The 14,427-nt window shown below is 42.3% G+C and overlaps 1 protein-coding gene across 1 annotated transcript in view; it reads left to right on the plus strand.

Annotated features, from left to right (window-relative positions):
- The first annotated feature begins 4,082 nt into the window (after positions 1-4,082).
- The window catches only part of BARD1 (BRCA1 associated RING domain 1), an 80,613-nt gene continuing 70,268 nt past the window's right edge, over positions 4,083-14,427 (plus strand). Inside the window, exon 1 of the mRNA XM_080798423.1 lies at positions 4,083-4,334. Within this exon, the coding sequence (XP_080654549.1) occupies positions 4,192-4,334 (143 nt within the window). The 5' untranslated portion in view covers positions 4,083-4,191. The remainder of the gene's footprint in view (positions 4,335-14,427) is intronic.

The raw sequence follows: 14,427 nt of genomic DNA on the forward strand, positions 1-14,427 counted from the left end.
TAGATGTCCATCAACAGATGAATGGATAAAGAAGATGTGGTGTCCACACACACACACAGGAATACTATGCAGCCATCAAACCCCCCAGAATCCTGCCATTTGCAACGACGTGGATGGAACTAGAGGGTTATTATGCTAAGCGAAGTCAGTCAGTCAGAGAAAGACAATTATCATATGATCTCTCTGATATGAGGAATTTGAGAGGCAGGGCGGGGAGTCAGGGGGCTAGGGAGGGAAAAATGTGCAACAAGATGAGATCAGGAGGGAGACAAACCATATGAGATTCTTAATCTCACGAAACAAACTGAGGGTTGCTGGGGGTGGGGGTGTAGGGATAGGGTGGCTGGGCGATTGACATTGGGGAGGGTATGTTCTATGGTGAGTGCTGTGAAGTGTATAAGCCTGATGATTCACAGACTTGTATCCTTGGGGCAAATAATACATTATGTGTTAATTAAAAAAAAAAGAAAAGGTATATGTACCCTATTATTTGCAATAGCCAAAATATGGAAGCAGCCTGGGGCACCTGGGTGGCTCAGTGGGTTAAGCCTCTGCCTTCGGCTCAGGTCATGATCTCAGGGTCCTGGGATCGAGCCCCGCATCGGGCTCTCTGTTTAGCAGGGAGCCTGCTTCCCCCTCTCCCTCTGTCTGCCTCTCTGCCTACTTGTGATGTCTGTGTCAAATACATAAATAAAATCTTTAAAAAAAATATGGAAGCAGCCCAAGTGTCCATCTATAGATGAATGTATAAAGATGTACACCCCCCCCCCCCACACACAATGGAATATTACTCAGTCATAAAAATAATGAAATCTTATTATTTGCAACAACATGGATAGATCCAGAGGGTATTATGCTAAGTGAAATAAGCATGTCAGAGAAAGTCAAATACCATGATTTCACTCAAATGTGGAATTTAGAGGTGCTTGGGTGGCTCAGTGGGTTAAGCCTCTACCTTTGGCTCAGATCATGATCTCGGCGTCCTGGGATTGAGCCCCACCTCGGGCTCTTTGCTCAGTGGGGAACCTGTTTCAACCTCTCTCTCTGCCTGCCTCTCTGCCTACATGTGATCTGTCAAATAAATAAATAAATAAATAAAATTTTTAAAATGTGGAGTTTAAGAAACAAAACAAATGAACACAGGAAGAAAAAAAAGACAAATCAAGAAACAGACTCTCACATATAAAGAATTGGTAGTTACCAAAGGGCACATGGGTAGGGGGATGGGTGAAATAAATGAAGGAGATTAAGAGTACATGGCCTTTTTTTTTTTTTTTTCAAAGATTTTATTTACTCATTTGACAGAGAAAGAGAGGCAGGCAGAGGAAGAGGGAGAAGCTGACTCCCTGCTGTGTGGAGAGCCAGTCATGGGGCTCAATCCCAGGACCCTGAGATAATAACCTGAGCCTCCCAGGTTCCCCCCCTCCCCCCCAAGAGTACACTAATTGTGATGAGCACTGAGTGTATAGAATTGCTGAATCACTATATTATATACCTGGTAACTAATATAACACTGCGCTAATTATACTGGAATTTAGCAAGTAAATTGTTTGCCATTTGCACTGTAACAGGGCGGGGCTGGAAGGAAGGAAGCGGAAGGGAAAGTTGCAGATGGGGAGTAACCTTGCTTATTCTCTTGATGAGTTTATTATGGCCACCATCAAACAGCTGCTGGGAATTTCATGCGATCTGGGGAGAGGTACTGGGGCAATGGCAGAGGGAAAGAAAAGGAAACTCATGTTATCATTGCCCCCGTATCACAATTCATTTATCAGCACCACACAAATAGGCCAGCGACAACTCTTTTGTCCTTACAGCATTTTACCAAAATGTGAAATTTGCATTTACTCTCATCAGGTACATTATGTAGTAGTTATTTTTTAAGATATTATTTATTTGCCAGAGAGAGTGTGCAGGAGAGAGAGCACAAGCAGGGGGAGGGTAGGTAGAAGGAGAAGCAGGCTCCCTGGTGGGCAAGGAGCCCAATATGGGACTTGATTCCACAACCCTGGGATCCTGACCTGATCTGAGAGCAGATGCTTAAATGACTGAGCCACCATGGCATTGTTAGGTCCGTAATCAAAGGAGCGAGACTGATACAAAGCGAAAGTCAAGCAAAGCTTTATTTCACGCCAAGCATCGAGAATCAAACCGACCGTTCCAGGCCGCCTCTTACAGAGAGGGCGACCCCTCCTTGCCTTATAGACTAACTTTTATAGAGCAAAGGCCCTGTGGTTGAGCCTGCACACTCCTTGGTAGCTAGGGAGAAAGTACGCACGGCCCAGTGATTGGATGTCTCCACCTGGCCGGACTCATCCTTGCATTCGGGCTCTTATCTCCACCTGACCTGACCACCCTGGTATTTGGGCTCTGTTATCAGGGACTGGTTGACCATATTTTACTGGTTTCCTGGATTTGCTTTTAAGTAAATTCCCGTGGGAGGGTGGGGCATAAACAACATAACATACCGCATAAACAACAAAATCACTGTTTAAACGGATAGAGCTGCTCTGGCTAAATAGGCCCTTACAGCATCACATATTCTGTCCTAATTAAAAAAGCATGTGATAGGGGCGCCTGGGTTGGCTCAGTGGGTTGGGCCTCTGCCTTCGGTTCAGGTCATAATTTCAGAGTCCTGGGATCAAGCCCCGCACTGGGCTCTCAGCTCATCGGGGAGCCGGCTTCCCCCTCTACCTGTCTCTCTGCCTACTTGTGATCTCTCTGTCAAATAAATAAATAAAATCTTTAAAAAAAAAGCATCTAGTGAAAAAATTCAGTTCTATTCTGTGGTAAATAAAGCATTAACAGAAATGGATATATATAATATATATACACATATATATAATTATATTAATCTTAGCTACCATTGATTGAGTAGTTATGATGTAGGTGATTTTACATTTATCTCCTTTAATAATTCTCCAGTTCTACAGAATAAATATAAATATTATTCTCACCTTACAGGAAACTAATGTTCAGACAACTTAAGACTTGATTTAAATCACATAATTACATAGTAAAGGAAGTGGGATTATAAGTAGGACTGTTTGGCTCCTGAAATCCCCAATTTACTCCATTACACACACCATAGCATCTCTTTAAGTTCAGCATTTCTAGAGTTTGATTTCTCTGAGGCTCTGCAAAGAGTAAGCAATGGCTTAACAGGGTTAATAATCAATTTCATGATTACCTGTGAGTTTAAGAAAAAAACTGGATTAGTTTACCATGTTATTATAGGTCAGTTAAAACACGTTATAAGATTTACTTAGTTTTATCCATTCTGCTTCTACTAACCAAGCATTTATTTGGAAATGTTATTTTATTATTTTATTTTACTTCTACCATATAATGTATTAAGTTTTTTCAGGGGTACAGGTCTGTGGCTCATCAGTCTTACACAATAGGAATGTTTTAGATGGCTACAATGTAGCCTAAGGATTGGAGAGGATTTGGGTGGACACAGGGATATCAGCCAGAAGGCTACGGGAACAATCTAGGTGAGAATGAGACAAAGGGCCTGTGGTGAAGACAGAAGTGGGTAGATTTGAGAGTAAATTGGGGAGGAGGATGCAAAGATCTGGGAATGGACTGAATGGGGAAGGTGAAGGGTTCTCTCCCTCTGTTGTCCATATAATATGATGATCAATGACGGATTCTTATGTGGAGGGTAGACACAACTTTAACAAACAAAACAAAGAGCCTGGAAAAGGTGGAAGGGAGGAGAAAGTTACTTTTGTAGAAGAAGGCGGCACATTCAGTGTCAAGATCAAAACTTTTCCAAGCTTTCCGGTAGCGGAAACAGCACTCCTTAGAGATGACTCTGAACCAAAAATTCCTCGGTTTGTGACTTTCCATCCCTTAAGCCTTGCCGACGGTCCCTAGAGCCAAGGGTTCAGGAAAGTCAAGGACTTGCTTTTTTTCCTCATTCTCACCCCTCCGGGCGGCCTGCACTCGCTCCCTTTCCCGCCAACCGCAGGCCCCACCCCTCCCGGTCCCGCGCGCCCTGGCTTTTGGCGCGTTTCCGCGGCCCCGCCCCTCGGGCCCCGCCCCCTCCGCCCCCAGCGTCCCGCCCGCCCAGACTCGGGGACCGCTGGGGCCGGGGTCGGGTCGCAGGCCGGCGGCGTCTCGGTCGTTGCCCGAGCCTGTCGCGGCTCCAGCCCTCGCAGGTGCCCTTGCCGGGAAGGCGGGGCGATGCCGGGGAACCGGCGGCCGAGGGTCCGCTCCGGGAACGAGCCTGGTCCCGCGCCCAGCATGGAGGCGGAGGGGCGCGGGGCCTGGGCCCACAGCCGCGCCGCGCTCGACCGGCTGGAGAAGCTGCTGCGCTGCTCGCGTTGGTAAAGACGGACCCTCCGGCGGGTGGCTGCGAGGGCGGGGGACAGGGGTCGCCCCAGTCTCGGGGGTGGGGGCGGGGATCTTTTCAACCCCCGGGATCCCTCTTCCCATGGCCGTCGGGCAGTCGGCCGGCGAGCAGAGTCAGTACCTTCCCTGGATCCGGTTTTAGTTATCCAACCTCCCTGGTCCCCATTCACAGCCTTCCCGCGCGGCTTTCTTGCCTTTTCTTCACCAAACCCAACTAAGATGGTAGTTTTCGAACTTGAGCGGGCCGGAGACGCGTCTGGGGGCGTGGTTAAAGATGCAGATCGCAGGCCCCGCCTCCGGGGTTTGAATCGGTGCGGCTCGGGTGCGGCTGAGACGTCCGCGCTTCTTACCCGGCCGGGGTCACCGTAGCACCTCTGCGAGCGCTGCTGGGTGGGAAGCAGCTGGCGTTCGTGGCCGAGCTGGCTCTTTGACCGTTTCTCCGGAGCAGCTCTTTCTGGGGAGAGTTTTGGGTACCCTTGTTGGAGGTAGATTGAAGATAGCAGTGTGATGACGCCGCCCTTCCATTTCTCATCCAGTGTCTCATTTCCTTGGTTTAGTCACAAGCCTGTAGGCTCGGGGTTCCAGCTCTTACAGATGCTGTTTATTATCATTTTTTGTTACTTATTTTCCTTCATGCTGTTGCACCATGGGACTCTTTTCACTTCCAGGTTTTCATTATATCTGGAGGCATCATTTTCATGACTGGTACTCCATGCTTCTTGTCCTGTAGCTTTTCGTACTATACACACCAAGGAGGTTTATAAAACGCAAGAAGGACTTGTCACCTTTTTCATTTCTTCCAAAAGCATTGATTGAGTGAGGGCCTGCTGTGTGTACAGCTCAGTATTTCTGCATCAGTATCACTCAGGCAGGTTTTCTGCCTGCTTGTAGCTGTCCTGACTGTATTTCTTTTTTGGACTTTTTTTGATTTGTGTTTTTTTCCCTCTGATTTCCAACCTGCAGAAATTTGATATACATAAAGTACAAGTAACACCGCAGCTTTTTCTTTAAACATGAAATGGACTTCACTGTGGGGCGCCTGGCTGGCTCAGTATGGTAAGGGTGGGACTCTTGATTTTGGCTGGCATCAGTAATCTCAGGGTCCTGAGATCTACTCCTGGGTAGGGAGTTTGAAATTCTCTCTCCCTGTCCCTCTGTCCCTTCCCCTGCTTGCTCTCTCTCTTTGTCTCAAATAATAAATCTTAACAACAACAACAAAAAGAAATGGACTTAACTGTTACAGACCTTTTGCACTTATATTTTGTTTTATAAAACTTCAAAAAATCATTGCACCCCTTAGAAAAGTGGCACTTTTGCTAGAACACATTCTGAATTGTGTATGTTTTTTCATAACACAGGTCATCCATTTGAGAATAAGAAATTTAAAACTGGCTCTGCTAGTTGCTATAATGAAGCAATTATAATCACACCTTCATAGTTTAACGAAAGTTAGACATTCACGTGGGGTTTCTGTATGGAAGACATTAGGGCGGCCAGCATCATAGTGCTTCACCCAGGCTGGAGAGTCAGGCTGCCTGAGTTCAAGTTCCAGCTTTGACAGGATGGCCCAGGTCAAATTCGTTGCCTCAGTTTCCCCATCTGAGTGATAATAGTGCTCAACTCATCTACCTATGAGTATTCCTTAATAATAAAAAGATATTCAGGGTGCCTGGGTGGCTCAGTGGGTTAAAGCCTCTGCCTTCGGCTCAGGCCTTGATCTCAGCGTCCTGGGATCCAGCCCCGCATCGGGCTCTCTGCTCAGCAGGGAGCCTGCTTCCCCCTTTCTCTCTGCCTGCCTCTCTGCCTACTTGTGATCTCTGTCTGTCAAATAAATAAATAAATAAATAAACTCTTAAAAAAAAGGATTATTATGCCCCTGCAAAGTGCTCTTTTGGCCTTGGGGCTTCGTTAGTGAACAAAGACAAAAACCTCAATCCTTAGGACACTAACCTTCTGTAGGAGGGAAGAAACGAAATGAAATTATACATGTGAAGGGTTGAGTATGGTGGTTGTCATGGGATAAGTGATAAATAATAGCTGTCTCATAAAAATACAAGGAGGTATAGCCTGCTTCCCGAATGGTTCGGGGAAGACAAACTATGTGATTTATAAGAATAAGCTACAGGTTGTCCTAAAATCTAATACAGCCAATTCCACTTTTTATCCCCTTCCACATATTTTTCCAGTTTCTAACTGAAGTGAGAAGACAATAAGAGCCAAAGGACTGAAAGTGGACATCAGACTTTTAATAGGTGCAGACTTTGAATACAGTTCATTCTGTTGGCTGGAGAATAATAGTGAACTCCAGTGATTTTTCTTAAAAAATTAATATATGAACCACTGATGGAATTACTACACTCACCTGTTTCTTTGCATTTTTTTTTTTAAAGATTTTATTTATTTATTTGACAGACAGAGATCACAAGTAGGCAGAGAGACAGGCAGAGAGAGGGGAGGAGGCAGGCTCCCCGCTGAGCAGTGAGCCTGATGCCGTGCTCGATCCCAGGACCCTGAGATCATGACCCGAGCCGAAGGCAGAGGCTCAACCCACTGAGCCACCCAGGTGCCCCATTTCTTTGCATTTTTTAACCTAGGGTTCTGCAAATTTCTTCTGTAAAGAGTCTTTTGGTAACTGTTTTAGGCTTTGCTGGCCACGGTCTCTGTTCCTATTCTTTTTGTTTTTTTTACAGCCCTTAAAAACAGGCACAGGGATGCCTGGGTGGCTCAGTTGGTTAAGCCACTGCCTCCGGCTCAGGTCATGAACCTGGAGTTCCCGGATCGAGTCCCACATCAGGGTCCCAGCTCTTCGGGGATTCTGCTTCTCCCTCTGACCTTCTCCCCTCTCATGCTCTCTCTCTCTTTCTCAAATAAATAAATAAAATCTTTAAAACAACAACAACAGCAACAACAAAACCAGGGGCACGTGGGTGGGGTGGCTCAGTCTGTTAAGGGTCTGCCTTTGGCTCGGGTCATGATCCCAGCATCCTGTGATGGAGCCCCGCATAGGGCTCCCTGCTCAGCAGGGAGTCTGCTTCTCCCTCTCCCTCTGCCTCTCCCCCCTGCTCTTGATCTCTTGCACACACGTGCTCTCTCTCTCTCTCAAATAAACCAAATCTTTAAACAAAAACAAAACCAAAAAGCATTCTTAGCTCAAGGCTGTATGAAGACAGTCTACTGACTAGATTTGGTGCATAGGCTATGGTTTGCCAAACTGTTAAAATGAGTAGAATGTCTGAAGTTTAAAGATCCTTCTCAGTGTAAATTTTATATCACATGAGACTTAATATTTATTCTATTTTTTAAATTAATTATTGAGACTTATAATTTAGAAATGATTTTGCGTTCTTCTCCATGTTTCTGTCTGTTTTGGCACTGTTCATAGTGAATAAAGCGTGGCCAGTTTCTCCTTACCCATGGGAAAAAAACAAAAAGACCCCAAACCCATTCTTTCCACCGCTGCCTTTTCCTAGGATCTGCCTGATATCACTGCTTGAGAGGAGCAACTCTGGACGGTCTGCTTCTTGCTTTTGCTACCCACCATTCATAGCAGTGTCATATTATTTGAAATTGTGTGTCAGTATGCCCTTTTACAGAGTTTCAAAGTTCTACCCAGTGGGCTGGTGATTACCCCGATTACCCTCACATTCAGCTTGCAGCTGTCATCTATATTGTGTTCCCAGGTGTCACCTGTCTCGTGTAGCATATTGGATCTGTTTTGCAGGAAGCATTACTTGTGACTGAGGGTGGATTGGCTACATTACAGGGCATCCTTTCTTGACCTTTAACATAAGTGTGGCTCCAAGGTGAAGCGGATGGAATTTTTCAAGAGGCCAGATGTGACATTTGTGTTAGGTCCAAGCCTCACAACCAGATAGAAGCTATTTAAAGATTTGGAAAAATGAGACAGGAAGAACATATCATTTGAGAAGCTGACAGAAAGCATAGTTAGTAATAATGTGGTCCTAAAGGAAGTAGGAAAAAATAATAGGAGATGTAGTGTTAAAAGCCCAAGTGTCATATGACACTGTTTTGTGAATTAAAATAATTAGGTACCTCTTGCCATTTGGGGGGTGGGGCTTTGATCTCTACTACAATGTAATTTGGAGTTCTAGCACGTTTTAAATCAACTTTAGTAAAAAATAAAAAAGTAATCTTGTGTTTTTTTTTTTTTTTAGGGTAGGTGATTTTATTTTTCTCAATCATCTTTTGTCATTTTAAAGGCAGTCAGGATTGTTTTTGTTTATTGCATAGCTTAGTTTTTAAGAGCATTGATTTTGAACACTGGCTTCAAATCGTGGCTCAGTGATTTTGGATAAATTATTTTATCTTTGTATGCTTTTTCTCATTTGCAAAATGAATTAGTAATAGTTTCTATCTCATAAGGTTGTTATGGGAATTAAATGAGTTAATATTTATAAGATACTTAGAGCAGTGCCTATTATGTTCTAAGTGCTGTATGAATGTTTGTAAAATACAGGATAGATTTCCTGACCCCAGCGTTAAGCTTTTGCCTTCATTAGTTTTGAATGTTCAGAAGCATTTTAATAGGCCAATGATCCTTAAATGGGATGATTACTCCTTTGGCTTGCTCTGATGCTGATTCTTCATTAGGACCTCAAGCGATCACTGAGGCACTACATTAGTGATGCTGTGGTGAGACATTTTCCACCCTTAAGGAGCAAATGCTTAACTATAAAGGATAAAATGCACACAGAGTTCGGGGAAAATTATCATGAGGGCCAAGGAGATACAGGAAGAGTACTTGGATGGTGCCAGTAGAGGAAAGCTGAATGTGGTCTTGGAAAGATTTTTGTAGACAAAGACAGGTGGAATGTGCTAATCACAATATGCTAAAAGGTACTGTAGAATAAAGGAAAGTGAGTCAAGTGGGCAAAGACTTAAGAAAGGGTCAGATAAGACAGTGTTTAGTGGCCTAACAACACACTATTCAGTTGATTCGCATAGTTCCTATGGAGAAGCAATTCGTGTAATTTTCCTGTAACTCTAGTGTCCTCATCTATAAAATGAGGAAGCTGGACTAAGTGCTTTCTAAGACTCCCTCCAGTTTGCAGATTCTATAATTATTAGTTTCCACTAGATGTAAATCGTCATTTAAAACTTTCTTTTGAAGTTTAACATACATCCAGAAAAGGGCAGAAATCATTGGTGTTCAGCTTGTATCATATATCCTTCCTAATTGTGGGATTTATTTACTCATGTGGTATTTTGATTCTTTGATACCTGTTGCCTTCAGTTATACTACACATTTCATAAAGACAGGTACACATTTCATAAAGACAGGTACACAGTTCGTAAAGACAGGTTCACATTTCTGAATACATAGTTTCTTAGTGTTTGTTAAATTAATGAGTATATAAAAGAATCTAGGTTAAGTTAGGATCATATTTGAGGAGCCTTTGCAGGTGGAAATACTAGAAAGACCTGGTTAATTTCACTTGCTCACCAAGAATCCTCCATAGGTTCCTGGGGTTAGTTACCCAGAGTAAACAATGACTAAGGTCTTAGGGCAAAAGTAGAAGGCAAAGAGGTCTTTGCCCCTGGGAGTTAGGGCTAGAACCATGGCTTGCACAGACCCATCACAGGCCTACACATGCCTGGTATTATATAGGGCTTGGGACTGCCAAGAGAAACTTACTAGAGACGTTGAGCACCTGTTTCCTATAGTATAGGGGATCATCTTACAAGTGGAGTTATTGTTATATGGGTCTGGGACTTAGAGGAAAGATTTCAGGCTGGGAGCATACTTGACAGTCATCTGCATGTAGATGATAATTTAAGTCCTATTTCTAGAAGTGAGCAGGGAATCGAATATAAAGATGAACGACTGTGTCTGAGCCTTGAAACTCAACATTTGAACATTAGGTGGAAGAAGTGAAGCTTTAAGGACAGTTACTTAGGTACTGTTTTGCTTTGGAAGAAAGGGAATAGAGGACAGAGTAAACTAGTACTATTTGAGTCAGATACACATGATATTCTCTGTGGCTTATCTGTCTCATAACAGTAGGTCCTATTATAGTTAATTGTTAGTAGAAGTCTGTTGTCCATTTGGCTTTTGCTTTATTGGCTCATTGGTTTATTCAGCATTTATCAACACTAAACAATCATACACGATTTTTAAAAAATTTTTCCCATGTGATTTACTTTAATCTGGCATACAAAATACACAGAAATAAGATGCTTTGTGTCATTATTCATATCTCTTACTTGGTAACAATTTTGTTTATTCTAAAGATAGATAAAAGAAATTGTTTAATTGGCTTAGAGAGCCTTTTAACCGAATGTTTTGGTGCACACTTGGCAAAATAACTTGGCAGTTTCTAAAATGTAAGAGCACTGTGGTAGCTAGCTATCTGGCCCATCGTTAAATAGCAGTTTATCTTATAGAAGCTTAGGGAGCCATTCTGTTAAGAAATAGGTCTGCCTCAGTATTGTAATCTCAGCTGAATTTACTTTCCTTTTCTTCTTTGCAAAGAAATTTTTATTTCAGTAGGATATATTTTTTTAAAAAATTGTTTTTTCTTACTACTTAGTTCTTCCCTAAGTTATAATCCTCTGGCTGTGCTGATCTCTCCAAATCAACTACATGTAAAGTAACAGAAATATGACTACAGATGGGAAAAAGTAGAGTAGCTGAATTTTCAAGGTACAGAAATCCTGTTACCATGCAAATGTCTTTTCTTATTCTTTTGGATTTTTTTTCTTTCTAATATATATGTATATCAAACAAAGAACAGGGTAAGGATAAAATAGAATTGTTAATATAAATTCATTTTTGCATGTAGTTTTCCATTTGCTTCATTCACTAAGGATTTATCGAAATTCTGCTGTTCATATAGCACCATGCTAGGGAGGTAATAGTGTGGTTGGGGAGCTCAGAAAAAATAAAAGTCCAGATTTCTTGTTTGTAGGGCTACAGTCTATTTGGAGACTAGCAGGGAAAATAGGGAATCAAGCAGATAAAAGAGAAAATATTTCTCTTTCAGCATTGATTTCCAGAGCTCCAACGAGATGCCATCTCTCTGGAACTTTATATTTCGTACTTTTCTGAAGTCATACACTAACTTTGCTTATAAAATCACCTAGTTCAATTATAAGCCCCTTAATATACAGATTGTGTTGCAGGCAACATTGTGTCCTTACACGTCTGGCACAAGGTACAGATTTTGCATAGGTGATGGTGTGGAAATTGAAATCCAAGAATTTCTGTGCCTAAACTTTGTTTAGTGTTGTTTTTAGTATATCATCCTGCATAGTATTTGGATGTGTTGGGCTTGGATAGTTTTGGGGGTGGAAGGGAGGAAGGATGTTTTAGGCTGGGGAGAGTAGTCTCAGTAATCCTGAGCTTGGTTTTGGACATTGGGTATTACTTGAGAAATGTTACAGAGAGCAGAGTTTTTGTGAAAGAGCAGTGTAAGAAAAGGTTGCCTGCTTTGGAGTCACTGGGTTGTGAAGAACTTCTTAATATTAAGTTTTTAAAAATTGAAGTTAATATGTGCATTAAAATATCAAGGTATGTGGTCATTAAATAAGTGAATGACAGGTGAGCCCCAATCCTTTTCTTTCTTTTTTTTTTTTTAATTTTTAAAAAAAAATTATTTATTTATTTATTTGACAGAGAGAGACACAGCAAGAGAGGGGACACAAGCAGGGGGGGTGGGAGAGGGAGAAGTAGGCTTCCCACTAAGCAGGGAGCCTGATGCGGGGCTCGATCCCAGGACCCTGGAATCATGACCTGAGCCTAAGGCAGATGCCTAATGACTGAGCCACCCAGGCGCCCCCCAAATCCTTTTCTTTAAGGACCCACTATGATCAATTTTTTGTGTATCTTTTAATAAGAGGTCGTCTGTGTTTATATAAGCAGCATATGCCTCAGCTGAGAAGATGCCGTGTATCAGGAGATGTATCATGACACATGTAACCATTTTCTTGTTGATTAAAATTTAGATTGTTTCTGGTCTTTTGCTATAATCTGTGCTAGAGTGAATATCCTTTCCCATCAGCCTTTACATTTTAAAAATTTTTATTAAAATTATCCATGAACACAGTCAACAAAGTCAGTAAGGCAAAGACAATAAAAACATTTTTTTGCTTCATCGATACTTTAGAAACAGCCTCTTTCATCCCTTAGTTCTTCAAGATTTACGTCTACATTTCCAAATGACATGTTTCTATTGCTACTTCTTGAATTTTTCCATTTTAGACATTTATTTATCCACTTTCTAACTTCCTACTCTAAAAGATGGTTTTCTTATTATCTATTAACTTTCTACTATGGAAGATGACTCGGTTAGAATTTGTAGTACAAAATAATTTTCAGTCATTATTTTGAAGGCCAGGCATCCCTTTTACCCTTGAGATGTGTTATGCTATTCTGAATCCTTAAAAAAATAAAAAAAAAAAATATATATATATATACACACGCACACACACATATATATGTATATATTTATGACATTTTAGTTTTATTATTCCTTAATCTCTGGACTCTCTTGGTATGCTGTCTAAGTAGATAGCTTTGATGTTTTGAAGTTTCAGTTTTGCAAGCATCTGAGTATCTCTAGAGGATAAATTCCTGGCAGGGAAAGGTTGAATTGAAAGTAGGTGCATTTAAACTTTTGATAGATATTGTCTGGTTGTAATATAAGTTGTTTTATTCCCCAGTATCTTCTCAGCTAAGCAAGCTCTAGGCATTGTCAGAAAGCCTGGCTTTGACATAGATCATTGCCACCCTCTGTATCTGTGCTTCTGAGCTGTACATTAACATTCTTTTGACTTGACATGGTCCCTGCCCAGGCTTGGTTATAGCACCCCTGTCCCTGTTGCTTTCCCTGTGCTCGCGGGCACATACTTCTCCGTCACTCCTCCAGTGTTGTTCTTTATCTGGTAACAGCAACAAAATATATTCTCGCTCACTAATTAGAATAATTAGTACAATCGATCAGTTATTCATAGATACTAGATTCATTGCTAACCAAACTGTAGCATCTCATTGCTAGGGGGAAGGGTCAGAACCATAGATAAAAGGTTCAGAGTCATCTTTGAAAGGACATTTAAGTTTAGAAACAGAATCTAGGCATTGAGTGCATGATAGAAAGCCAAAAGCCTGTGGACTGCGTTCTGGGGATAAGCCGACAATGGAGAGACAGGAAAGAAGCAGTTAACGAAATGCTGAAATAGGCAGATAAATGTGCTATAAGAAAATTAAGACTCAACAGAAGGAAAGGTTTCAGGAAGAAAGTTGAGGTCAGTTTCCTTCACAGAAGCGTGAGGGAGAATGAGGCCTGAAAGTGCTTTTGGGGAACAGATTTATCATTGTCGGGAGTTAAAGCTGGGGAGGTAAGGAGGTGGAGTGAACGCCGTGGAGCCCTCCATGAGGACCTTCCTTCAGTTGGCAAGAGCTGGGGCAGGAGGTAGAGAGAGAGGCAGGATCTAAACAAAGTGCTGTTTTTTAGGGTGGAGGAGAGAATGCCTACCTGTGCATGTTTAGGCAGATGGAAGAAGAAAGGTGGCTATAATGATGAGAATAGACCACTTTAGGAGACAGAAGATAAGGGATCTAGGGAGAGATCGAGCAGCACATTTTAAGAAGGAAGAGTGACTGCAGGAAATGTTTTCCTCTGAGCCTGAAGGGAGGGATAGGATTATGGATGAAGAGGTAGGAATGGGTTCAGGTGGTGAAACGCTCACACTGTTCATCTCTGGTCACGTTAATGGAATTTCAGAGCATGGACATTGTTTCAAATAGTATTTATTCATTTGTTTACTCACCGAAAATAAAATGTGCTACTTTGGTAGAGAGACAAAGGTGAAGAAACTACCAACTAAATTCATAGAGACCCATTCATATCTCTCTCTCTCTTTTTTTTTTTTCCTTAGGAGAAAGCGAGCAGGGGGAGGGGCAGAGGGAGAGGGTGAGTGAGAGAATCCCAAGCTGACTCTGCATTAGACCCAAGGCTGAGCTCCATCTCACGACCCTGAGATCGTGACTTGAGCTGAGATCAAGTCCAGCGCTTAACTGCCTGAACCACCTAGGCACTCCTGCCTCTC

The sequence above is a fragment of the Martes martes genome (assembly GCF_963455335.1).
Source record: "Martes martes genome assembly, chromosome: 3".
Lineage (NCBI taxonomy): Eukaryota > Metazoa > Chordata > Mammalia > Carnivora > Mustelidae > Martes > Martes martes.